The sequence below is a fragment of the Mobula hypostoma genome, chromosome X1 (assembly GCF_963921235.1).
Source record: "Mobula hypostoma chromosome X1, sMobHyp1.1, whole genome shotgun sequence".
Classification (NCBI taxonomy): domain Eukaryota; kingdom Metazoa; phylum Chordata; class Chondrichthyes; order Myliobatiformes; family Myliobatidae; genus Mobula; species Mobula hypostoma.
This window is the reverse complement of record NC_086128.1, coordinates 19,890,399-19,917,527: the sequence shown is the minus strand read 5'-3', so window position 1 is coordinate 19,917,527 and position 27,129 is coordinate 19,890,399. Positions and strand designations below refer to the sequence as shown.

The 27,129-nt window shown below is 45.4% G+C and overlaps 1 protein-coding gene across 4 annotated transcripts in view; it reads left to right on the top strand.

Moving 5' to 3' along the window:
• Window positions 1-2,571: 2,571 nt before the first annotated feature.
• The window catches only part of LOC134340452 (sterol O-acyltransferase 2-like), a 46,904-nt gene continuing 22,346 nt past the window's right edge, over window positions 2,572-27,129 (top strand). Inside the window, exons 1-8 of one of the 4 annotated variants that reach the window (XM_063037733.1) lie at window positions 2,572-2,689; window positions 10,264-10,361; window positions 12,058-12,116; window positions 18,110-18,246; window positions 19,218-19,277; window positions 23,055-23,162; window positions 24,526-24,808; window positions 26,678-26,753. In XM_063037733.1, coding sequence (XP_062893803.1) covers window positions 2,676-2,689; window positions 10,264-10,361; window positions 12,058-12,116; window positions 18,110-18,246; window positions 19,218-19,277; window positions 23,055-23,162; window positions 24,526-24,808; window positions 26,678-26,753 — 835 coding nt within the window. In that variant the 5' untranslated portion in view covers window positions 2,572-2,675. Of the gene's footprint in view, window positions 2,690-2,779; window positions 3,069-10,263; window positions 10,362-12,054; window positions 12,117-18,109; window positions 18,247-19,217; window positions 19,278-23,054; window positions 23,163-24,525; window positions 24,809-26,677; window positions 26,754-27,129 lie in introns of those variants that run through there. The other 3 variants (XM_063037731.1, XM_063037735.1, XM_063037734.1) reach the window with 3 other exon arrangements.

The following is a 27,129-nucleotide window of genomic DNA, read 5'->3' as shown; positions in this document are numbered from 1 at the left end:
CAAAATAGATGACTAGTGTGGCCTGACCAGTGTCTTATAAAGGCCCAGCATTATCTCCTTGCCTTTATATTCTATCCCCCTTGAAATAAAATGCCAACGTTGCATTTGCCTTCTTTACCACAGACTCAACCTGTAAATTAACCTTCTGGGAGTCTTGCATGAGGACTCCCAAGTTCCTCTGCACCTCTGATGTTTGAATTTTCTCCCCATTTAGATAATAGTCTACATTATTGTTCCTTTTACCAAAATGTATTATCATACATTTCCCAACACTGTGTTCCATCTGTCACTTTTTTGCCCATTCTTCCAATTTGTCTCAGTCCTGCTGCAATTGCATTGCTCCCTCAGCACTACCTACCCCTCCACCTATCTTCATACGATCCGCTAACTTTGTCACAAAGCCATCAATTCCACTCTCTGAATCATTGATAAACAATGTGAAAAATGGCGGTCCCAATACTGACCCCTGAGGAACACCACTAGTCACTGGCAGCCAACCAGAAAAGACCCCCTTTATTCCCACTCGCTGCCTCCTACCTGTCAGCCATTCCTCTATCTATGCCAGTATCTTTCCTGTAACACCATAGGATTTTATCTTGTTAAGCAGCCTCATGTGTGGCAACTTATCAAACGCCTTCTGAAAATCCAAGTAAATGACACCCACTGCCTCTCCTTTGTCCACCCTGCTTGTTACTTCCTCGAAGAAATACAACAGATTTGTCAGGCAAGATTTCCCTTCACAGAAGCCATGCTGAATTTGACATTTTATCATTAGTCTCCAAATACCCCGAAATCTCAACCTTAAGACGCCAACACTTTCCCAAGCACTGAGGTTAGGCTAACTGGCCTATAATTTCCTTTACTGTGCCTTCCTCCATTCTTAAAGACTGGAGTGACATTTGCAATCTTTCTGTCCTCTGGGACCATGTCAGAATCAAGTGATTCTTGAAAGATCACGACCAATGCATTCGTTATCCCTTCAGCAACCTCTCTCCAGACTCTGGGGTGTAGTCCATCTGGTCCTGGTGACTTATCCAGCTTAAAACCTTTCAGTTTGCCTAACACTTTTTCCTTTGTAATACCAATGGCACTCGCTACTGCTCTTTGACACACACATACCTCTGACACACTGGTAGTGTCTTCCACACTGAAGCCTGATGCAAAGTACCCATTAAGTTCATCTGCCATTTCTTTGTCCTCCATTACTGCCTTGCCAGCATCATTTTTCCAGTGGTCCAATATCAACTCTCACCTACCTTTTAGCCATCTCTGCTCTGCCCTCATCCCCACGAGAATCCTCCTCCAATCCACCTGGGCAAGCTCTTCTCTCATGCCTCTGTAATTCCCTTTATTGCATTGTGAAGCTGGTACATGCAATTTATGCTTCTCCCTCTCAAATTACAGTATGAACTTGACCAAATTATGATCACTGCCTCCTAATGGTTCCTTTACATTAAGCTCCCTAATAAGATCTGGGCTACTATGCAATGCCCAATCCAAGATGGCCTTTCCCAGAGTAGGCTCAAGCACAAGCTGCTCCATAAAGCCATCACTTTGGCATTCAACAAATACCCTCTCTTGAGATCTGACCTGATTTTCCCAATCTCCTTGCATATTGAAGTCCATTACAATTGTGACATGACCCTTATTACATGCCTTTTCCAGCTCCACATGCAATCTCAACACCATATCTTGGCTACTATTTGGACCCCTATATATGATTCCCAGAATGCTTTTTTTTACCCTTGCAGTTTCTTAACTCCACCAACAAAGATTCAACATTCTCTGACCCTATGTCACCTCTTTCTAAAGATGTAATTCCATCTCTTACCAACAGAGCCACATCACTGCCTTTGCCTTCCTACCTGTCCTTTTGATACAAAGTATATCCTTTGATGTTAAGCTCCCAACTATGGCCTTCTTTCAGCCATGACTCAGTGATGCCACAACATCAAACAGACCAATCTCTAACTGTGCCATGAGTTTATCCATCTTATTCCGAATGCTATGCACATTTAAATACAACACCTTCAGTCCTGCATTTTTCACCCTCTTGAATTTGTAAGGCTTGTCCTTCCTTACTTTCATGTTACATCCATAATCTACTTGTAAACCTGCTGGCTGATCCTCAACTCTATCACACTGGTTCCCATCCCCCTGCCATGTTAGTTTAAACCACTCCCAACAGCTCTAGTAAACCTTGGATTCAAGTGCAACCTCTCCCTTTTGTACAGGTCACACCTGCCCCAGAAGAAGTCCCAATGATCCAGAAATCTGAATCCCTGCCCCCTACTCCAATCCCTCAGCCACGCATTTATCTGCCGTCTCATTCTATTTCTATCCTCACTGTCGTGTGGCACAGGCAGCAATCCTGTGCCCTTTATTGTGTTTAATTTATGTCTTACTGGCGAATGCTGTTTGTAATTTTTATTGCTACATTGCTATTTTATAGTTTTAAGAACAGCTTCTTCCCTTCCGCTATCAGATTTCTGAATGGTCCATGAACCCATAAACACCACCTCATTATTCATCTTTTTCAACATTTACTTACTTTTGTAACTTATAGTAATTTTTAAATGATTTGCACTGCACTGTTATCACAAACAAACACATTTCACAACGTATGTCAGTGATAGTAAACCTGATTTTCATTCCAATGGTGCTCCGTGTCTGTGATGCTGCTGGGCAGGTAAGTTTTTCATTGTACTTGTGCCACTTGTGCTCGTGACAATAAATTTGACTTTGACGACACCCTGTGTGAAAGACTGAGAGAGGACAGAGAGAGAGAGAGAGAGAGAGAGAGCGAGAGAGAGAGAGAGAGAGAGAGAGAGAGAGAGTAATTAAATCACAGTGATGAGTCAGAGGGAAGAGTTAAAAACAGTCCCCAAAAACTGGGGCAAAGAGCTTGTGTGTATCTTCTAGATTAGAAGGTCACCACTACAACCTCTTGGAAGATTACAACACCCTGCGTATCTCTTGTGAGTCGGTACAAAGGCCGGCACCCAACCAAGTAGATCGAGGAGCCCAGGAGCAGAAGGACTGGAGGGTGAGCTGTGAGCAGAAATTTGGTGAGTACAGCCCGCAGCCACTCTGATTACAACATCGTATCAAGGGGACAAAAGTCAGCCAAGTCAATTTGTGGTATTTCACAAAACATTGCAGGGACATGTTTTCCTATTTGTGGCTTCATGGTTAATAGTTCAAAAATATGTTTATAGTCTATAGTACCATGAGATTTTGATGGTGGGGGTTGAATTTCCAGTTTCTCCTCTAAAGACAAAGTGATGCAGGGCGCAGCTCCCTGGGTAGGCCACAATGAGCACATGACCTATGTTACTGATTAAACAGGCAGGGCAGTGAAGGGGGTGGGATGTGGGGGAGAGGTTGTGGGGGTGGTGGTGGAGACCACACCACTGTGCCGGCCTGTTGTCATTACAGTTCCATTACATTCCACCAGTGGTCACAGGAGAGTGAGCAGCAACAGAACTTGCTATTAGCTTTTCATGCCATTCTACAGCAAACGATCACAAGACTGGAGCTGTATGGATTCTGCCTGCCTCGGTTTCAGCTCCCTGTGTACCTTGGGTGCGTGTCCCAATGTCAGCTCCTGTACACAGAGTGTGTGTGTGTGTGTGTGTGTGTGTCTGACTGCCAGACCCCATCATACAGGGCTGATTGAAAGCTCTTGACTCGAAGCACCAACTGTCTATCTCACTCCACGGAGGCTGCCTGACCTGCTGAGTCCCTCTTTCAGTTCATTTTTTCCACTCCTGTTCCCAGCGTCTGCAGTCTGTTGTGTCTCCATCCTGGCGAATTTCCTCTGCATTCTCTCCAGTGCAGACACATCCCTCCTACAGGAATGTGACCATAACTGTACACAGTGCTGTGGCCTAACCAGCGTTTGATAAAACCGTACCAGAACACCCTGCTCCTGTATTCTGTTCCTTGCCTATTGAAGACCAGCATCCTGCATACCTTCTAAACCAACTAATCTACCTCTGCTGCCAACATGCAGGGACCCTTGGGCATGTACCCAATGCCCTTCTGTTCCTCGGGAATTCCCAACGTCCTGCCATTCATTGTCTGCATGCTAGCCTTACCATTCCTCCCAAAAAAAGGGATTTTTCAGGATTAAGTATCATATGCAATTTCTCTGTCCACATTAGCAGTGAATCATCATTATCCAGGAGGCAAACCTACTCTCCACACAACCAACACCACCATAATTCCTTGCTTCAACCCTAAACTTACCTGCAACACTCATGCCCAGATTGATAATGTATCGAACCAACTGTATATTGACACACTGATCCCCAGTGTACAACAATGGACAAGACTTTCAATAAAAACAACATACAGCTCTACATGATCCTCATCTCTTTCCAATCACCAAGCTGCTGTCAGATCCAATTTACCAGATTTAACTTGACACCTGAGTTGTCCCACTGTCAGACCCTGTATACCCTGTATGTGTATGTGTGCATGTGTGTGTGTGTGTGTGTGTGTGTGTGTGTGTGTGTGTGTGTCCTTGTGCCAGACCTGTACATCCTGTGCATGTGTATATCCCAGTGTCAGACACTACACACTGTGTGTGCGTTTGTGTGTGTATGTGTGTGTGTCCGAATGTCAGACCCTGTACACCAATTGTGTGTGTGCAGATTCTATACACCCTGTATGTGTGTATGTATGTGTGTTTGTGTGTCCCAGTGTTAGACCCTGTATGCCGTGTGTGTGTGTGTGTGAAGCTGTCAGAACTTGTACCCTGTACACATCAGTTTGTGTGTGTGTGCGTGTGTGTGTGTGCATGTGTGTGTGTCCATCCTAGTGTCAGAACCTGTACACCCTGTGTGTATGTGTGTGTGTGTCTCAGTGTCAGAACCTGCATACACCCTCTGTGAGTGTGTGTGTACGTGCACGCTCACGCTTGTGTGCATGTGTCAAACTGTCAGAACTTGTAAACTCTGTGTGTGTGTCCCACTGTCGGACCCTGTACACTGCGTGGGTTTGTGGGTTTGTGTGTATGTGTGTGTGTGTCTGCGTGTGTGTGTGTGTGTGTGTGTGTGTGTGTGTATGTGTCCTAGTGTCAGAACCTGTACACCCTGTGTGTATGTGTGTGTGTGTGTCTCAGTGTCAGACACTTTACACCCTGAGTGTGCGTGTGTGTCTGCTGGTCCGTGTGTATCCCAGCGACAGACCTTGTACACTCAGTGTGTGTGTGTCTCAGTGCCATACCCTGTACACCCTGTGTATGTGTGTGTGTATGTTTTTGGGTGTGTGTGTGTGTCTGTGTGTGGGTGTGGGTATGTGTGTGTCCCAGTGTCAGACCCTGTAAACCCTGTGTGTGTGTGTGTGTGTCCCAGTGTCAGAATCTGTATACACCCTGTGTGTGTCCTAGAGTCAGACCCTGTAAAACTTCTGTGTGCCCTAGTGTCAGACCCTGTACACCATGAGTGCGTCCCAATGTTAGATCCTGTACACCGTGTGTGCGTCAAACTGTCAGAACTTGTACACTCTGTGTGTGTGTCCCACTGTCGGACCTTGTACACCACGTGTGTGTGTGTGTGTGTGTGTGTGTGTGTGTGTGTGTCCGTCCTAGAGTCAGACCCTGTACAACTTCTGTGTTCCCTAGTGTCAGACTCTATACACTGTGAGTGTGTGAGTGTGTGTGAGAGAGTGTCCCTATGTAAGATCATGTAAGCCCCGTGTGTTTCTGTGTGTGTGTTTGTGTACGCGCGTGCACGTGTGCCCTGGAGTCAGACCCTGTACACCATGAGTGTGTCCCAGTGTTAGGTCCTGTACACCGTGTGTGTGTGTGTGCACGTATATGCCCTAGAGTCAGACCCTGTACACCTTCTGTGTTCCCTAGTGTCAGACCCTGTACACCGTGTGTCCCAATGTTATATCCTGTACACCGTGTGTGTGTGTGTGTGTGTGTGTGTGTGTGTGTGTTTATGTGTCTGTGTGTGTGCGTGATTGTGTGTGAGTGTCTGAGAGGGAGAGAGAGTGTCCCTGTGTAAGATCATGTAAACCCCGTGCATTTGAGTGTGTGTGTGTGTGTGTGTCCCCCAATGTCAGACCCAGTATACCCTGCGTGTGTGTGTCGGTGCCAGATCCTATACCCCCAATGCCTGTGAGTGCGCATCCCGGTGTCAGACCCTGTACACCTTGTGTGTGTCCCCCAGTGTCAGGTCCTGTACACCCTGTGTGTTTTTAGTTTCTATGTGTCCCAGTGTCAGACCCTGTTCCCCATCTGAGTAGGCTGCTTCACCAAAAACATCATTTTAGGATATGATTCAGATGTCTCACTACTTCGAGCTTACAATACATTCTTGGCCTCAACAAACTGAATGCAAGGAGTTAAAATGTTGACGTTCCCTTAACACTCTTCATGACCTCAACCATTTTTCAGCTTGGCTGAATTGAAGCTAAGGTCCAAGATTACCAGGGGTATAGATAGGGTAAATGCAAGCAGGCTTTTTCCACTGAGGTTGGGTGAGTCTCAACTCAAGGCCATGGGTTAAGGGTGAAAGGTGAAAAGAGGTCTCAGGGAACATGAGGGGAAACGTATTCATGCAGAGAATGCCGTGAGTGTGGAACAATCAGCCTGCACACGTGGTGGATATGGGGTCGATTTCAACATTTCAGAGAAGTTTGGATGGGATGATTACAATGGGCTATGTCTGGGTGCAGGTCAATGGGACCCAGCAGCTTAAATGTTTCAACATGGTCTAGAAGGGCCAAAGCGCCTGTTTCTGTGGTGTGGCTTTCTGTGAGTGTGTGACTCTAATTTCTTTCAAGAATCCCATAGTTCGATTCCAGATGAAAATCTTAAACCAATTTTATTTATCGTCTTATCACCAGTTCCACTCTTGATGCCTCAAATTGTCATTAGATCAAGAGAAACCTTCCATTTTGCCTCAGCTTCTGTCAGTTCTTTCCAGTTAAATCAGATAAATCAGACATTTTATTGTCACAAAGCTTTCTGATTTTCTGAACTTGTTCTCAACTGATTAAAGTTCTCTGAAGTACAGTACATGACTCAGCTTCCTTGGTATGTCTTTTAATTGTGGTTAATAGAGAATGAACTGGCCATTGAATTGTAATCGCTCTTGCCTAATTAACTTTCACTTCTCTGCTGTATAGACAAAGGGTGAAGGTTAATATTCATATGATACATACAAATCAATACCAGCATAATGACAGTAGACTTTAGAGAAACTAATTAACTCCTTCCTTACATTTTGAATTTGCCAGTGTTGAAACATGACAGCGGTTCATTGTCTGATCTTGATTCAGGTGAAGGGATGGGAACCCAATTGTAACTAAACTCATGATCAATATTTCATGTTCTGTTCTCTCCCACTGTGTGCACTGGATCCACTTTTGGTCTCTTCCACCATCAGCACTGGATTCTGTTCTGGCCTCTCCCACCATCAGCACTGGGTCCAGTTCTGTTCTCTCCTTCAGTTCTTCAGTTCTGTTCTGGTCACTGAGTTCAGTTCTAAGACAAACATTTTGGATCACCTGGTTAAAAAGCTCACTACCTCCCTCTCCTCTTTAAGATACATCACTGTCATGTCTCCACAACACATCTCTATCAAGCAATTGATTTAAAAGATATCTTTGTCATTTATGAAGGGAAAAGATATTCAATCTAATAAGGTGCTTTGATAGGGAGGACACATAATTTCAAAATTGATCATTACAGGAGAGAGGGCAAAGAATGAGCTTCACTGAGAAGGTGTTCATCTTTGAAGCAGTTTATCAGGAATGATGGTCATAAACCTTTTCAGGGGATACTGGAGAGAAGCACATTATCTGTCCTAACTCAAAGCAGAAAGTTGGACTAAATTCATTTATGGTTGTGGTGCTTTATCTACAGGGCAAAGTCAGTTGTAATTGATTAGGGATAGGGTTCAATCCCTCCTTGGACTACAATCCTCTGGCATGTAAACCATTTCCTTAACCATTCACGGGATGGTGGGAAGATTCCTACCAGAGACCAAGCGAGAGACAGGAGAGAAAACTGTGTGCCAAACCATGAGAAGTTTGTGGGGAAAAGAGGGGGACTAAAACTCCTGAACGCTTTCTGGAAGCATAAGGCTGTAGAGGAGAGTCAGGCACAAAGTGAAAGGGGAAGGAGCACTGTCAGTTCATCAGAGCTGGTCACCCGGGTCCCCGGACTCGGTAACTGTCAGAGTGATCCAACACCGTACTGCTCCATGGCAAGTTGGGGAACGGTCACGGCTGGTTATTACTGTCCCATGATGTACCAGCCTAGTAAACGATGCCCCATCAATCAATTTACCATGCAACAGGTGTGCCATTTAGTGTAGGCACTGCAGGGACGTATCATGAGATCGGGTCAGTGGAAGAGAAAATGGTATTTTTATTATTTTCAATTTTAATGCGAAGCAGCAAGAAACAAATGCTTCTCAGTAGAAACAATTGTATTTATTTGTAAATTTTCTGTATACACCCCAGCTGCTGGTTTGCAGTTAAAATCTTGGACTTATCAGAAAGACATCATACTTTGTAAATATTGTTCTTAGTACCTCCTGCACACAATCCCGTGTTGTTCTAATATTGGACGGTAAATGCTCATTCCAGAGTGCAAGGGAAAGAGACCCATAAAGTAATAAATCACCCAAACCCTGAGAAGTTGGGCCCAATGGATCCATTGTTTCAGTGTGCCCTCACAGAGAGAGTTTGCTGTGTTCTGAGTGGAAATATTTATCCTTCCAACTTTGTTTATGTGAGCTTGTGAATGATTAGGCAAATAAACCTGCGACCAAAGTGCCAGAAGACAGCAGAATCCAGTCAGGAAAGCAAATATATGGTTATTTGATGTTGGCCTGTTTGGGAGTTGGGAGTTCACAGAGAATGAATCTCAGGGACATGAGATCAGGTCGGTCTATACTGGGTAAATAGATACAGTCCCCATTCACCTTTGGTTCATGGCCAGGAGAAACGATAGATAAAAGACCCAGGAGGGAGGGGGCGGTGAGGGGAGGAGCAAGTTGCTTTCTGATTAGGGTAATTATAATCTGGAGCTCATTGACACCCAGGGCTTGCAAACTTCGGTAGGAATGTGTGAGAAAATAACTTACAGGGTGATTGGGAAACAGTGAGCAAACGTGACTGGATTTTCTCTATGGGGAGCTAGCGTGGGCATGATGGCCAATCTGTACTGTAGTGATCCGACACAAGGAACCGGCCCTTTGGCCTAACTAGCTCATCTCATTTGCCCATCCTCCAAGAGAACCACAAACTTGTGGTTTGGAGGCTTGCGTGCCACAATGACCCGGAGAGCTATGTTGGCTGGAGTCAGGGCCTTGTGCTTTGACTCTTGGTAGGGTCACCCAGGTCAAAGGGTAGAGGCCAGACTCGGATTGATCCACCAGTCCCCCAGATTTGCGGGTTCAGCTCAGGGCCAACAACCCTGACTGGTAAAACAAAATCATTACAGAAACAGCAATGAAGAATCCTTGTACATCTGTGTGAAATGGTATTCCTGGGACTTGCATGACTGACAGTAGTGAAAACCAAGAGGAAGCTACTGACATGATGAAGGAAGCCCTGAACACCGCCAAGATTAAGACCAAAATTGGTTTTGATGTCCAAAGACAGACAGGGATGGAAGATCTTCATTCTTGCTCCAAATGCCAGCTGTGCAATGGGCAGTAAGAAGACTTACCCATGTTTGGCCCATATCTCTTTAAATCTTTCCTGTCCATGTTCTTGTCGAAGTGTCTTTTAAAGCTGTCCAGGAAGCAGTACGCATATTGTGGAATGTGCTTATTGGGAACAGCTTATGTAACGGTCCACAGTATGAGCTGTTGGCAGGACACATTTCACTGTAGGGTGCCACACACAGGTCACAGGTCATGTCACCCGGATGATAGGTGACTGGTACACGTAACGTACAGTATGCGCACAAAACTGTATGCAGCATTCTGCACAGGCAGAGAATGGGTCGATAGGTTAACCGGCCACTGTAGGTTGTCTGTGGTGCTGGTGGGTTGCAGAATTGAAGAGAGTATGGGAAGAATAGGCTATGGGAAATACGGTTGCTCTGAGAGACGCCATAGACTCGATGGGCTGAATGGCATGCCAATATGTCAATAGGAAATATGGACGTCCTGTCTATGTCACTCAAGGTGCATGCAGTACATTGCAGGAAGAGCGTGGTGTGCAAATACAACACAGCATCGCCTATGCCTGCTTCTTTCACAATAAGTTGATTGTTATGTGTTTTCTCAGAATTTCGGTAAAGATGACTGAATGTATGGAAGAATATGAGGTGCGAGAGAGAAAGAAACAATCCAATGAAAACATTGCACAAGATGCTGCAGAAAATGGTAAGAGTCTGTTTTTAGATATAGGTCATGAAAGCAACATCACAAAGCATGAAACAAGTGCGGTAAACATTACTACTGCGGCAACAAGATCAGGTCAGAGGTTTGGTGTCCTGCAGTGAGCGACTCACCTCCTGACACCCAAAGTCTGTCCACTATCTACAGGGCTCAAGTCAGGAGTGTGATGGAGCTCTCCACTTGCCTGGATGAGTGCAGCTCCAACAACTCTCTAGAAGCTTGACACCAGCCATGACAAAGTAGCTCACTCAATCGGTAACCCACTCCCTCCCTCCCTCCCTCCACCACTGGCGCACAGTGCCTGCAGTGTGCACCATCTTCAAAATGCACTGCAGTTACTTACCCAGGCTACCCCAACAGCATCACCCAAACTTGTGGCCTCTGCCAACTAGATGAGAATGTGCAGCAGGCTTATGAAATGCTGGCACCTGCAGGTCACACTCCTCTTTAACAATCCCTCTTTCACTGGTCTTTTCACCCCTTTCCTCAGTGTCAGTCGTCATCCCCTGCAGCTGCCACCTTCCCAATGCCTCACACTTCACCCACGTGACCTCCACTTGAACAAAGCTCAACTACGTTCCTTTTTCACAGCTGGCAGACCATTGCTCTGAGCAGCAAATTATTACATGGCCTGAAAACTGCAGGGCACTTTAAATGTTTTTTTGTAATATGCATATTACAGTGTCAGTATTCAGCAAGTCAACAGTTTATTAACAATGAGCCACCTACGTCCATTCTGTGTTTATTGTTACAATTTATAACAGTGTTTCAACTTGTAACACTGACAATGTAAATACATTGAAGCTCTAAAATGTTTCAAAGTAAAGGTTGTGGTACATTTATTAACTAGAAAATTTATGGATTATATTCATTAACACTATTACAGGGTATTTCACCATTATATTAACATAGATTTCAAAATTATATTAGCATAATTTCAAAACAATATTAACATTATATAAAAAAAATTTCAGTTGTGCAGCAACAAAGGCTATGCTCGCGGGAGCATTTCAGTTGCTGCGTGACCACGCATCCTGAGTGCTTGAAGATCCCTTCTCAGTGACACCTAACAGATGTTAATATCTTCCAGTTCCGCTGGTGACGCAACTTAAAGCCTGATATAAAGCCCACCGCAGTCAACCCATTGTTTAACAGTCTCACCTGGGAGGTGGGGTGGAGGTAGCTGGGGTCACCCATCTTGTAAAGACACTGCCCAGAAGAAGATAATGGCAAACTACTTCATAGAAAAATTTGTCCAAGAACAATCATGGTCATGGAAAGGCCATGATCACCCATGTCATATGACAGGGCACACAATGATCAAACAAGCCCATAAGTACTTCTTTCTCCTTTGCACTTAGATTTAGTGAGAATTTTTATCCATACACCGACATGTGAGAAGATCTGGTAGCTAATGTACAGGGTGAAGATCCTCTGCGACATCTTTGAGTCCCACTGTTGCTGGTTAAAGACAGGACAGAATAATTTACACTCCCAACTGTAAGGAAGTGAAATCTAACCACTGGAAAAGACACAAATGTGAAAGAAGATCGGCAAAACTTGACAGGGCCCTTGGAGCCTTTTATTTTGTCGGTCAGGGTTGAGTCAGATCCCAGAAACCTGAAAGGAACTTTTTTAACCTGATTATACTTTTATTAACCCAATTTTTCTTTCTTAGTAGGTCCTGCCAAACATGGCAATGACACCGATAATCTAATTGCCTGGAAGAGGCATATTGAGGTAGGAACATGGCTTTGCCCTCTTAAATTTAGGATTTCATGACAGAACTAGTAGCATCCTGTCAGTTTAAATTGACAGGAGTTGGCCATTGGAAGGATTTATTTGTTGCTTTAACATTGCCAAATTTAGGTAAGTATCACTGATTCAGAGTTCTACAATGCAAACTGCGCTGAAGTTTGCTTATTGGGCTGTTGGGCTCACCATTTACATCACAGTATACTTGTGGCGCAAATCTCTAGACATGCAAAGACTGATGACACTGCACTTGGACACATTGTGCCCTGTGGTCGACTTTTTAGGGAAAATTTAAGAAAAGTGAAAGAAACAGAATGAATAATGTTGAAAGAAACATAGAAACATAGAAAACCTACAGCACAATACAGGCCCTTCAGCCCACAAAGCTGTGCCAAACATGTCCTTACCTTAGAAATTACCTAGGGTTACCCATAGCCCTCTATTTTTCTGAGCTCTATGTACTTGTCCAGTAGTCTCCACCACCGCTGTTGGCAGTCCATTCCACCCACTCACCACTCTCTGCGTAAAAAAACTTACCCCTGATATCTCCTCTGTACCTACTTCCAAGCACTGTAAAACTGTGCCCTCTCGTGCAGCCGTTCCAGCCCTGGGAAAAAGCCTCTGACTATCCACATGATCAATGCCTCTCATCATCTTATACGCCTCTATCAGGTCACCTCTCATCCTCCGTCGCTCCAAGGAAAAAAGTCTGAGTTCATTCACCCTATTCTCATAAGGCATGCCCCCCAATCCATGCAACATCCTTGTAAATTATTAACACCGAATTAGGGGTAAAAGGAGAAATAAAGAAAAAGAAAAAAAAACGAATAAAGAGAGAAGGGAGGAGGGAGGGAGGGAACGTCGACTCAGGCCATGAGAGGCCTGCATCGGGCATTTTCATGCCTTACAAGGCGCAGATTGGAAGTCTGTGTGGGGCGCCACTCCTTGCACAAACACTAGAGCAATGTGTGGTTAAGTGCCTTGCTCAAGGACACAAACACGCTGCCACAGCTGAGGCTCGAACTAGCAACCTTAAGATCACTAGACAAATGCCTTAACCACTTGGCCACGTGCCCAACACAAAGAGACACAAAGAGAGAAGGAAAAGAGACAAAAAGATAAAATTGCATTGATACAGTGATAATGAAGTAGATGATTAATGAAAGCAATTATTATTCACTCGTATATATCAGTCCCAAACTGGAGGCAAGGAAGTCCCTTGTGAATCTGAGATGATGCAGTCATCAGTCTCTCCCAAGCGTTTGTACTAAGCACATGTTGTGTCTTAAGTTATAATGAACCATGCTACAGCTAGATCCACCAAATAAAAGACAGAAATTTCACTCAGAACTTCTGCCTGTGCAACTGGGCAGAAGTTCATGGATCCCGAGCAAAGGCAGGAGCCTCAGACCTGCGTTCAGCTGAAGTTCCTGGGCTAGATGGAGTGCAGCACAAAACTTCTGCAGACTGGGAAAGTTCCTTGCCAGACCTGAGCTAGGTTAACCTTGTGTAAGTCCAATTGACCCTTTAATTCCAAAGGGAAGAAACCATTTGAGAGGGAAAGGACCAGAGTAAACTAATTTCCTATTTTTGATCTAAGAGTTAATTTAAAGAGATTTGATTGTTTTGTTTAATTATTTTTAATACCTTAATTGTCTTCACAAGAAATGTTATTCTTTCTTTAATAATACTTCTAATTTTTATTGAGGGTTTGAACTCAAACTCCTTGGCAATGCTGACAGCTGATAAGCCTGGAAGATTAACTCAGAAATGCTTTGCAATACATGAATATTTCAGATCAGCTGGGCAAGTCTTCCCAGTGGAAGAATCCTGCTTTAAGTGAGCGCGGGCTCAGGCAGATCACTGGTCAGTGGGAGACCCAAGCTGTGATTTCCCGAAGGGAACCAATCTCATCTGCATTTGGATGAGTAAGCCTCTTTTGAGCATCCTGACACAGCGTGGTGGAAGCAATTGTCTTCTGACACTAACACGGGTGTGTTGAGTGAGATTGGACGGAAAAGCTTTAACGAGGATAGAAAGGCTCCACAAACCACTTGTAACCTAAACGGCCATGTTGGGAAATGTCTGCAATAAGGTCAAAAAATCCAGCGATTATGTGATTATCAATGCATCAAAAGAATTTTTAAAAATTACATTTCCCTCCAGTTACCATTCCCTTCCAGCTGATCCTCTCCGCGTAAGGGTCTAAACAGGTAGCGGTTCAGCGAGCAGGTTTTGCCAGCATTGTCAGGGAGGTAAAGCAAGGCTGGATTCCCCTGTTGAATCTCACGTGCAACCCAGTATTGGGAGACCAGCCTGTAAGTGTGGGACTTTTACGTTCCCAGAAAGTTCCAGGTCTGATGGGTTTCTTTTAATCCTCCATGAATTGGTGTAATTTTTATGAATCCCTAATGGCAGGGACAATTAAAGCATTATTCTGATCCAAGCAATTTCTTTTTTTTCCCCATTTCATCTTTATTCCCGTCCTGCCAACAAGTAGTTCATTATGTGTACATTTCCATTGCATTACCACTTGGCTGACCAGCCTCACAGGCTGTGGGACAGTCTGTACTTGCTTGTTCCCAGCTCATGCACGTCTTTCAGATGTCAATTTGTGATACCAAGAAGGCCACGCCAGTCCAAAAGACATTATAGAGAGGAGGGTTAAACTGTGATGTGTTTATGTGTGGGTGAAGGCCTGTGTCAAGGACATCCAGCTCAGAGTCCTCATAAAGATTGATAACTTGCTTATCAGTCCATGAAACGCAAGGTCATGTTTGGAATCCAGATAAGGATTTATCACTTCTTACAGCAGGAGTTTTCTGATCTCAGTGCACTCCTCCACAGAATGTATTGGTCACTCATTGGGTAACAGGAGGGCAAGGCTATCAATAATTGACAGCACTGCATCACGTAGCCTGGTCCACTCTGGACCACAGGAAACGTGATGCCTTTGCATTATTAAAGTCTTTTAATGATATGTCTACCCACATTTAGGTGAATGAATTACCCTCATTATCACAAAATAATCTGCAGATGCTGGGATCAAAGCAACACTCACAACATGCTGGAGGAACTCAGCAGGTCCGGCAGCATCCGTGGAAATGATGAGTCGACGTTTCGGGTCAGAACCTGACGAAGGGTTCCGGCCCGAAACATCGACTCATCGTTTCCACCGAAGCTGCCTGACCTGCTGAGTTCCTCCAGCGTGTTCTGAATGAATTACCCTCTCTTGTCTATTCCCTAACTGGAGTTTCTAGAACCAGGGGCTCTAGAATAAGAGGTCAGCCAATTGCGATAGAGATAATGAAGAATTTCTTCACCTGGAAGGTAGTGGGTCTTTGGAACTCTTGCTTCTAAAGGCCTGTGGAGGCTTAGTAGCTGAACGTATTCAAGACAGAGTCTGATAGAGTTCTGGTTACCCAGGGAGTTGAGGGCTAGTACAAGAAAGAGCCGCTGAGGTAAAAGGTTAGCTGAGGTCTTACTGAATGAAAAAGCAGGCACAGGGGTGGGGGGGGGCGGTTGCAAATAGCCTTCTTCTATTTCTCATGTAGATCCAACATCATTTTGGCTCTTTCCAACCAGGTGACCACCTTCTGTTCCTGCCATTGATGATGGACTGTCCCAGCTAATTCCGACAGTATTTGAAAGGGTGACTGCTGTCCAATTAAGTCAGAACAAGCAGCTGGAGACACTTTTCTGTGCATTGCGAGCACTTTTGGGTTCCATATCTAAGACTGGAAGCGCTGACATCGGAGAGCTCCAGAGGAGGTTTACAAGAATGATCCCAAGAATAAAGGGTTAACGTATGAGGAATGCTTGATAGTTCTGGGTCTGTACTCACTGGAGCTTAGAAGAATGAGGGGAGATCTCATTGAAACCTGTCGAATATTGAAAGGCCTAGAAAGAGTGAGTGTAGATAGTGGTAAGTGTCTAGCATCAGAGGGCACAGACACAGAATACAAGGATGTCCCTTTAGAACAGAAATGAGGAGGAATTTGTTTAGCCAGAGGTATGTGAATCTGTGGAATTCATTACACAGATGGCTGTGAAGGTCAAGTCATTGGTTATACTTAAACGGAAGGTTGATTGCTTTTTAATTAGTCAGAGCAACAAAGGTTATGGGGCAAAGGGAGGAGAATGAGGTTAAGAGAGAAAATTAATCAGCTGTGATGGAATGATGGAACGAACTCAATGGACCAAATGATCCACTGTTTATGGTCTTATGGAATCATCTGCAGAATTTCCACCTGCGCTGAAAGCTTGTGCCTTTTTTTTAGTGCAGGTTCAGCAGTTAATTTCCTCTTTCTATAAATTGCTGTGTCTTTCTCATCTCCTTGGGACTACAGGATTTGTTTTTTCTTTTAGGGTCAGCTCCTCTGTGTGTGACCCTGGCTGTTCCTTTGCAACAGAATTAACCACACAGCAAACAACTCCGCTACATGCTAAATAAATCGCGGATGTTTCTGTATTACTCACAAGGATCTGTGCAAAGCAAAGCTTTAATTTGCACTATATGTGCATTGATAGATTTTACACATTTAGTCAAAGTCGAGCTTATTGTCACATGCACAAGTACCTGCATGCCAAGTGCAATGGAAAACTTACTTGCGGCAGCATCAGAGACAGACAGCATCATAGAAGCAGCATTCACAAGAAAACATAAATGGAACCTAAACTACGCAAATTTTACAAGAAAACAGCCAGCATTAGAACAAAAAATGTTGATTTTAGTGGAAAGTAGTCATACTGTTACTTAACTGTAGTGATTAGGATTTTGCTCTTATGGTTTAGGAGCCAAATGGTTGAAGGGAAGTAGCTGCCTTTCAACTTGCTGATCTCGTAGCATTTAAAAGTACCACTTGGCGACAGCTGTGTAGGGATGGGGTTCGTATTCTGGAGATGGAAAGAACAACCAGAAGACAGCAGAAGAGAGGAGAAATGCAGCCATGGTTGCCACCACTACCACATATATATGTCCCACCTGCAATAGAGCTTGTGGGTCCAGGATGGGACTGTATAGTCATTAAAGATCTCACCATTAAAGGAGTGGACGTTGTCATCAGATTTCGATGGACAACCGAAGAAAAAGAAGAAGAAAAGTAATGCATTACATGAATGAACTTCTAGACCAAACAGATCCTACTTCTGAGAAACCAGGCAGCAAATGTGCCTAATTTAATCCTTGTAAGAAGTTCAGCAAACTGTATGACAGGAGAAGCCATACTCATGCTCCATAGGAACCATAACCAGTGTCAATGGAATGGAGTACTAAAGACACCTCTATTCAGGTAGAAACGGCAGGCATTGTTACACATGACTACAGCATGGGCCAGAACGGATACAGTGAAGAAGGTGCACTCCTCTGCCCACATCATCTTTCAAAATGTCAAGTTGCAGAAACTTGTAAAATTAGTCATCTCCATCATGGGTACTAGCCTCTGTAGTATCCAAGACATCTTCAAGGAGCAGTGCCTCAGAAAGGCGACACCCATTATAAGGACCCCCATCACCCAGGGCATGCCCTCTACTCACTGTTACCATCGTGAATGAGGTACACAAGCCTGAAGGCACACACTCAGCGATTCAGGAACAGCTTCTTCCCCTCTGCCATCTGATTCCTAAATGGACATTGAACCCTTGGACACTATCTCACTACTTTTTTTTTCTGTTTTTGCAATACCTATTTTAATTTAACTATTTAATATACATAGATATACTTACTGTAACTCAGATTTTCTATATTCATCATGTATTGTATTGTACTGCTGCCGCAAAGTTAACAAAATTTCACGCTATATGCCGGTGATATTAAATCTGATTTTGATTCTGAAATGCAAGTTGTTGAACACAGTGTTGGCCACTTGGGATCGGGGCAAATAACCGACCAGGTTACCCAAGACCAGACTGCCTGTGACCAGGATGCCATGACAACTAATCTCACGCTGATAGGAACATTCTTTTTGTCTCTGACCTAGGACATGAAAGTAGAATTATTGGATCAGTTCAAGGGTCACCTGACTGAGCTTCTAGACAAAACCATAGAAGAATACATTGAGTCCTATTCACAGTATAAACAAGTGACAAAGTCCCAGGAGTCAGGACAAAGAAACAGGTATCAAGAGCTCTATGCAGAGCAAACGATTTCCTTTTGTAGAGGTAGTGTCACTGCTGGGTGAGCACTGATCTAGCTGTTCTGAACATGTTCAAGCTGCTCACAAAACACCTTCAGCCTGATCGTCTTCTGTCACTGGGAGTGTGGCGGGACAGGACTGCCAGCTCACAGTTGACCCTGACCTGAACCCATCCCGACTTCTGGAGGTGTGGTCTTTCCCGTAAAATGTGCAGGCATCCACAACATGGAAGGCTGTTCCCTGAGAGCCCTCCCTGAGGTGGAGGTGTGTATTTCAGACTGCCATCCCATCAGTTGTCTGAAGGGATAGGGGCATGGGGCAGTGATGGAAATAGCATCCTGTTCTCCCATCTGAGCCAGCTCAGCCACGCTTGGCCACAGCGGAAACCCACCTTTTCCTGCACATGCCTTTCTCTGGCGCACTCCTTTTAACTTGGATTGCAAACATAGGATTAGTAATTGTGTAAGACCGTGTGTATATGTCCATCTGTGTGTATATATGTGAGTACACATGTCCTTGGATCTCTTACTCCCTTTGTGTACAAGGAATGATACTCCACAGAAGTCCTTATATATGACTCTACTTCTCTCCCTCTATCTTTTGCTGTCTGTCTCATTCACAATTTTATCTCTCCATTTTACTTCTCTTTCACTGCTTCTGCTATCTATCTATCTATATACATACACACATTCCTTTCTTCAGCTACTCAATCTTCAGCTCTCTCTCTCAAACCTTTTATACTACTCCTTATGTACTGTGATGAACTCCCATAGTCTTAACAACCACTTCTCTTTCTGTCTCTAACCCTCTTTCTCTCTCTCTCGCTAACTCTCCCTAATTTTCTCTCTCTCTCCAGCACTTCCGCCACCGTTCACTACCTTGTAAAGTGTTGCAGTGTTGAATATTGCTGATGGGGTGGGAACATTTTTAATAACATGATCTTTGTCCCAAGGAGCAAGAAAAATGCATCCGAGAAAGGAAAAGTCTTTGTGAATCGACGCTCGATCCTTGAGTAAGTACAAAAGGCATAATTGTGTGGAGTTACACTGTGTGGTGTGATGCGCCTGCATCAGTTTGAGTTGTACACAGTCGTTGGTGGGCAAGTAACTTTGGGCTGCCATTGGGAGTACTAACGATAGCAGCAAGACAACTATTGCACATGATTATCATGGCAGGAGCCTTGGCAACACAGATGTCAGCAGGAGAAAAGGTGAATTCTTTGTACATGCACAGTAAGTTTTCAGAGATCTGAGAGGGTAGTGGAAGGAGACCTAATAATGACTTTTCAAAGTGGAATTGGATAAATTGTTGTAAAAGGGAACACAGTCTGGACCACAGCTTACACGAATTTCAGAGCTCTTCCAAGAAACTAGCACAAGCATGATGAACTAAATGGCCTCTTTTTGTGATGCCTCTTTCCAACTGAACATTACAGGAATTAAGAAGTAGGCACGGACTCGCTGGGCCAAGGGGCTTGCATCAATGCTGCTTTGATCTATGACTCTAAGCATGGGGAAATGCAGGGAAACTGAGATAAAAGACCAGCCACAATCTCATCGAGTGATGCAGCAGGCTTAGGAGACCGAGTCGCCTTGCTCTCCTCCGAGTTCTTGTGATCACGGTGAAGGTGGAGTAAGGTGTGGAGGAAAGGCAAATCCCAGTTAAGGGTGGTGCATTTGACAACGCATCACCCCCCAACCCCGCTCTCGGTGAGGTGGTATGAGGAGATGTCAGTTGGGGCATGTGCCATCAAGGACCACAGTTGTCTTACTTTTTTTGCACCGTGTTCGATCTTTTTCATAAAGGTGTCTCGGCAATAGGAGCCAGTAATGAACATAGAGCATAGGACATTGAAGAATACAGCACAGGAACAGGCCATTTGGCCCACAATGTTGTGCTGAACCAGCTAAAAAGCAAATCAAAAAACACCCAAACACTAATCCCTCCTACATACACCATGTCCATATCCCTCCATCTTCCTTACATCCATGTGCCTATCCAAACGTCTCTTAAAAGCCTCCAATGTATTTGCCCCTACCACCTCTATGAGTCTGGTGTCAGTCTGATTTCATGGGGCACTTGACCAAGCTCAGGGCAACAGCCTTGCAAAGCAGGGGACTGAAAGCAGGCTGGCACCGATGAGCATCAATGACCTGACAGTGACCTCGATGAGTCCACCCCTTTCCTAATTAGTCACGGCTTAACTGGGCCACGGCAGATTCACGTAATCATTGCTGAGCAGCTCGCTCCTATTTTGCTCTGGATTCACAATTTTGAACAACTGCGAGAAATACAGACGAGAGGACTCCTGAAATTCTAGTGTTCCTGGCTGGGCCACACATTGGCAATCCTGGGATATGCCAGTATGGACAGAGCAGCATCTCACTCAAGAGATACTTGGCTTAGCCTGTAGCCAGGACTCTGAGTTAGAAGCGAGGGTCCTTATCAGGGGATTGCCAGCTCAGTGAAAGCAATGAACAAAATTTTAAAAGAATATTGCAAATGCTAAAAACCTGAAATAAAAATAGCAGCACTCAACAAGCCAGGCAGCACCTGTGGAGAAACAGAGTCAACATTACGAGTTGAAGTCCCTTTGTCATACTCCTAAAACCAGCTGTGCAAATGATGTAAGACTGGATTGGAAAACTTCAAAGGGAGAAATCTCCTTTGCTGTGCGTAAAGCTAACAGCAGGTGAAAGGTAGGCGAACTCCCTGTCCTTTCCAGCTCAGGAACCTTTGCCTGCAGGTTGAGTGGGTTACTTCAAATGAAGCCTTGTATTCATTGTTACAAATTGGAACAAGGGTCAAGTTACTTCATTGCTGCGTTTTCTTTGAACGTCCACCAGTCCTTTCATACTATGTTCCTCCAATCCTGGCTCTCGCACTTCCCTGATTTTAATCACTCTACCATTAGCGGCTGTGCCTTTGTAGTAGAGGCCCAAAGCTCTGGAACACCCTGCCCAAACCTCCCCTCTCTTTTTCTGTTTTAAGGATTTCCATAAAGCATTCTGCTTTAGCCAAGCTCGCAGTCTAGTTTCGTGTTCTCCTTGGCTTGGAGGTCAGTCTCCTTCTGATGATCCTTTTGCAGAATTCACTGGGTTGCACGTCTAAGATGAGTGCATCATGTGAATCACCCTCACCTCCTGTCGGGCTCTGTGGCACCAAGTGTCCACGGGGAACCTGCCTACCTCGCCAGTGCCAGTCCCCGCTGCAGGATCTCTGCAGCATTGTTCAAAGGCTCAAAGTACATTTATCATCAAACTATGTGTACATTATATAATCTCGAGATTTGTCCCCGAACAGGAAGGCACGAAACAGAGAAAACCAAAAGAACCCATACGAAAAAAAGAGCACCATTGAGCATTTAATGTGCAGAGAGGAAAAAAAAACTGGAAGCAAATAGTGTCCCATAGTTGAGCGCAGAGCTGAGTAAAACTAGTTGAGCAGCGATCTGAACCAGCTCACCCCTCACCTCGGGCCCTGACACCCTGACCTTTTCAGTTTGCTCTGGTGCCTAATTCAACATCCAAGCATCAAGTTCACTCAAATCGGTATGCTCCGTGGCATGGACCTCACCGACCTTTCCGATTTGCACAGCGCTTAAACCTCTGTCCCAACATCGAGTTCAGTAGTAAAATCAGTGACTCTGCTTGCTACTTGCCCTGGGCTATTTGGCACACAGTACTTGCCCAGGAACTCACACAGCACAATCCAGGGATCCCATTGATGGGTGGTTCAAGTTTATTGTTGTCATAGGTTCATACCCAGGGGATAAATACCATGAAAATTAGCTTTTAAAATAACACCCAAGTTATTTAGAGTGACTCCAATTTATGACTGAATTAAAAACAAACAATTCTAAAATGGGGCAATGTTCAGTTGTACTACAGCCCTGGGGGAAAAGCTGTTTTTCAGTCTGGATGTCTGTGCAGAGATGTTTCTGTATCTCCTGCCGTATGGTAGGAGATCGAACTGGTGATTTACTGGGGTGGGATGAGTCCATCGCAATTTTGCAAGCCCACCTCAGACATCGTGAGTTGTAGAAGGTGTCCATATCCGGTAGTTGCATCCCAAACACTTGCTGAAGTGCTGATTGGTCGACCTTGTTGCAGCTAGTGCACCGTACTGTCAAGCCGTGGTCAGTATGCCCTCAATTACGCATCAATAAAGGCTTTGGGGCAGATTTGCTCTCTTTAAACTTGTAGATGGCCTCAATGGTGGGGAGAGCTGTACCCAACTAATGCCAACACAAGCTGCAGAAAACATGGGAAGAGCCACTCTGAGTAACTTGCCAGCCAGCAGGCTGCAGACGTGGGCATCCTGACAGTCACTCCCCAGCTGACTGACTGCATTGAATTGATGGCTCCTTCATGTAAAGCAGGTGAACCCAGGGCTTCAGCAGTTCCAGGCACGTCTGGGGGAGCGACACCCCCCAGTAAGCAGGATCCACAGTGTCAAGTACACGACAGTGCAGATCTCCTTCAGTCCTGCTTCCCTCCGCCCGCCACAGTGGACCACTTCAGCAGTGAAACGTTAGCCTGAACTTGGCTCTCAAACCTTGAGAGCAGGGTATGAGCGAGATAGACTTCCGTCTCAGAAGTGAGCATGTTGTCCCTGAGGCATGCCCGGCACTTGCCGGTTCCCAATCCAGGGGAGCACGATGGCGAACTGAACAGAATTTGGATCAGAAACCCCTGAGTTGGAGAAGAGCCCGGATAGTCCTCGATGGGTTGGGTTTGATGAGGGCACTCTGGTCTAGGACATGCTAACTGCCTCCGTTCTCTTCCAGTGAACTGTTCGAGAGTCCTCACATTCAGACAATATATCACATGTTCATCGCTCTGTTAATCGTGTTCGTCGTCAGTACGGTGGCAGTTGAATTCATTGACGAGGGCAGGTGAGAGCACTGATCTGTGGAGCTTCGTCGAGCACCTTCACTCCAGCCAGGGCCTCCTGCTGGCCACCTACTTCAATTGCACTTCCCATTCCCATGCCGACATGTTGGGCCATGGCCTCTCCAATGCCACGGTGAGGCCAATCCAGGTTGGAAGAGCAAAACCTCATATACCATCAGGGTAGCTTCCAACCAGATGATACGAACATTGACTCCTCTAACCTCTGGCAACCACTCCACTCTACTCCCCCCCTTTATTATTTTATTCCCCCATTCTCCATTCTACTGGCCCTCTCATCCCTTCCCTTCCCCGCCCTGCCTTCATGACGTGCCCATTACCCCCCCCCCCGCACTCTGGTTCCTTGCCTCCCTCCCTTTCTCCCATGGACCACTGTCCTCTCCTATCAGATCACTCTTTCTTCAGCCCTTTATCTCTTCCACCTATCATCTCCCAGCTTCTTACTTCAACCCCCTCCCCCATTCACCCACCTTCCACTCACCTGGTCTCAGCTTGTACTCTTTCCCCTTCCCCCACCTTCTTATTCTGGCATCTTTCCCCTTCCCTTCCAGTCCTGATGAAGGTGTCTCAGCCTGAAACATGGACCGTTCACCCCCCTCCATAGATGCTGCCTGACCTGCTGAGTTCCTCCAGCATGTTGAACGTGTTGCCGAGGAAGCAGCTGCTGTCACGGGCACTCCAGAGTGTGGGCAACTGAACTGGGCGGTACACACTCCGTGCCAGCATTGCCATCGCTGGAGTCAACCACGCTGGCCTCAGCGCTGTTCCCAGTAGGCACTCAGTCACATGGTCTGTGGAGCCTGTGGTCGGGGACCAGCTACTGTTCACAAGCTAGAGGAGTCCAGCAATGCATCCAGAATGATTCCAGAGCAATCCCCTAGCATTATTGGGCAGCTGGCATGGCCAGAAAAAGTACCAGGGATGCCTCAGCCCGGGAGTGAGCAATAGGGTGGTATTTAATTGAGGGTTTCCAAAGGGAATTATACACAGAAACAGATCCTGGGAGTGGGTTACAGGCTGGGATCTAATCCAGGGGTTCGAATGCATTATGGATAGAATACCAGATCCCAGGAAGTGTGTTACAGGTTGGAATCTAATCCAGGGTTTCTGGGGGTTTTATGTAGCATAACAGATCCCCAGGAGCTGCAGGCTGGGATTTAGACAATGGGTTTGGGGTGAGGGTTATAACAAAATCACAAATCTCTGGGAGTGGGTAATTGAAGGGTTTAGGGGGTTATGTAGAGAAATTCGCTTAGTGTAAGACTTCTTGAGAACTTCTTATCTGGGATTCTATGACCTGAGTTGTTTGGGATGGGACTTTTAACTCATTTATTTTTCCTCTTTCAGGCTAATACTTGAATTTGACTTGCTGGTTTATGCTTTTGGTCAACCACACAGAGTGTTTTTTGCCTGGATCTGTCTCTTCCTGTACACTCTGATTGTGCCCTACAAAGCTCTGGATATGTGGGGAAGCTCGTATCACCTGGTCAGATATCCTCGCCTCTCTACTCTGGTCTTTGGGTTGGTGCTTATTCTGTGCCAAGTCTGTGTCCTTGGATTCTATCCCATCTACACGGTCATTCATTACGAGCTGCCTCCAGCCTCGAGGTTTATTGTGATACTGGAGCAGGTACAGCCTACAGCCTCACTGATCCTGCGCACTGCTTGTCCTTGCTGTTGTTTGGGTTTGTTAGTTTAAGGTCCACTAACTAGTAAGTCAGAGCACACACTGAAGAACAGAAATTCAGTGAACTGGAAAGTGGTGAATGGGCACTGACAGGGTGAGTGCACACAGTATTTTTCCTTGAGAAAAGGAACTCAAAACTAAAGGGCATGGATTTAAGGCGAGGGAGGGGGAGAAAGATCTTAAAGGGACCTTAGCGGCAACTTCTTCACCCAGAGGATGGTGAATATGTGGAATGAGCTGCCAGAGGAAGTATTTGAGGCAGGTACATTAACAGCATTAAAAAGGCATTTGCAAATGTACATGGATAGTAAAGTTTTAGAGGGAGTTGGGTCACATGCAGGTAAATGGGTTTGGCTTAGGTGGGCTCCTTGGTTACCATGGTGCAGGTGGGCCGCAAGGTCTGTTTCCATGCTGTTTGACTCTGCTTCAATCACCTCAAATCAAAAGTTAGCCTCAGTCATGGTGAGTATGAAATGGGCTCAATGATTTGAAAAAGCCCACATCGCAGCCGCTAATATCCTCTTAAGAAACTGATCCTTACCTGATCTGGTCTCTAAGTGACTCTGGACTCATTGCAATACGACCGACTCCCAAATCCCTTCTGAAATGGCGTAGCAAGCGTCTCCATGTGAGCAGACTGTCTGGCCAGCAGCTCTGCTGTTTTGTCAAGGCGTCCCCGAAGTGGCCCCCATCATCCTGTGCACTGAGCCACTTTTCCCTGGAGGGGAACCTGCAGGTGGTGCGTCCCCCTGTGCTTCCGGCCACCGGACAGGTGGCAGGTTTGGGAGGGGCTGCTGGTGTAGCTTTGAGAGGTTGCTGTAGTGGCCGAGGACAGTCTCGGGCTCAGAGGTGAGGAGTGGTGAAGGGGGTGAACGGTGTGGTGTGGGAGGGTCAAAGTGTGTTCACTCACGGTGGAATCTCCAGCCCCTGATCTACTTCGTAGCCATGGTGTTTATGTTATCAGTCCAACTAAGTCTCTGGCCAGAGATGAACTCCTGAAAGGTGAAAATCAAAGAAAAATGCAGATGCTAGAAATCTGGGAATTGGTTTATTACAGAACATAGATCAGTGCAGCACAGAAACAGGTCATCTGGACCACAGTGCTGTGTCAAACTAATTAAACGTCTAACTAATCTCTTCTGCTGACATGATGTCCATACCTTTCATTCTCTGCGCATTCATGTGCCTATGCAAAAGCTTCTTAAGCACCCCTCCACCACCACCCCTGGCACCCACCACTCTATGTAAAAAACTTGTCCGGTGCAATCTCTTTGAACGTGCTCCCTCTCACCTTAAAAGCATGTTCTCCATTATTAGATACTTTGACCCTAGGAAAAAGATACTGGCAGTCTCCTCCGTCTGTGCCCCTCAAAAACCAACCAAGTTTATCCAACCTTTTCACCCAGAGAGTGGTCTGTGCATGGAATGAGCTACCGGGAGATGAGGTTAATTCGGGTGCATTAACAGAATTTAAAAGACACTTGGCCAGGTACATAGGTAGGAAAGGTTCAGAGGGCTATGGGCCAAATACGGGCAAATTGGACTAGCTTAGATGGAAATCATAGCCAGCACGGACTGTTTCAGTGCTGTAGTTCTGTGACTTGAAGTTCCGTTTGTCCTGAGCTCAGTGGTCAACCTTCTGCTTCTGTTGCCTGAACTGAGCTGAAACAAAGACCTGTCTGAGGGCAGGAGGCTGTCCTGGAGGAAGTACTGTGTTTAGTTGCCAAATCTGCAGAGAGATTTGATGAGGTAGTTATTGATAATGTTTTAAGCATGATTTGAGTGGATAACTTGAGTTTTTCTTTACACTAGATTCGTTTAGTGATGAAGAGTTACTCTTACATACGGGAAAATATTCCAAAAGTACTGAAGGCAAAACCATCAGAAGGTAAGGATCAAACTTACAATGATCTCTATCAACCAATGCAATTCACTGTCAGTTTAAGCTGAGTTCAGGTTGTGGGGGCTAGCACATCCTGCATGTGATCTGCTCACGTACAAGATGCCCCCACTGGTGCCAGTCCCAAGGCCACAATAAATCCGTGCTGTTCCAACCCTGGAAATGTGTGATGGGACAGTACAGAGGGAGATTCACTCTGTGCCTGACCTTGGGGGTGCGTGATGGGACATTGTAGAGGGAGCTGTACTCTCTGACCCTCGGAGTGTGTGATGGGACATTGTAGAGGGAGCTGCACTCTCTGACCCTCGGAGTGTGTGATGGGACGTTGTAGAGGGAGCTGCACTCTCTGACCCTCGGAGTGTGT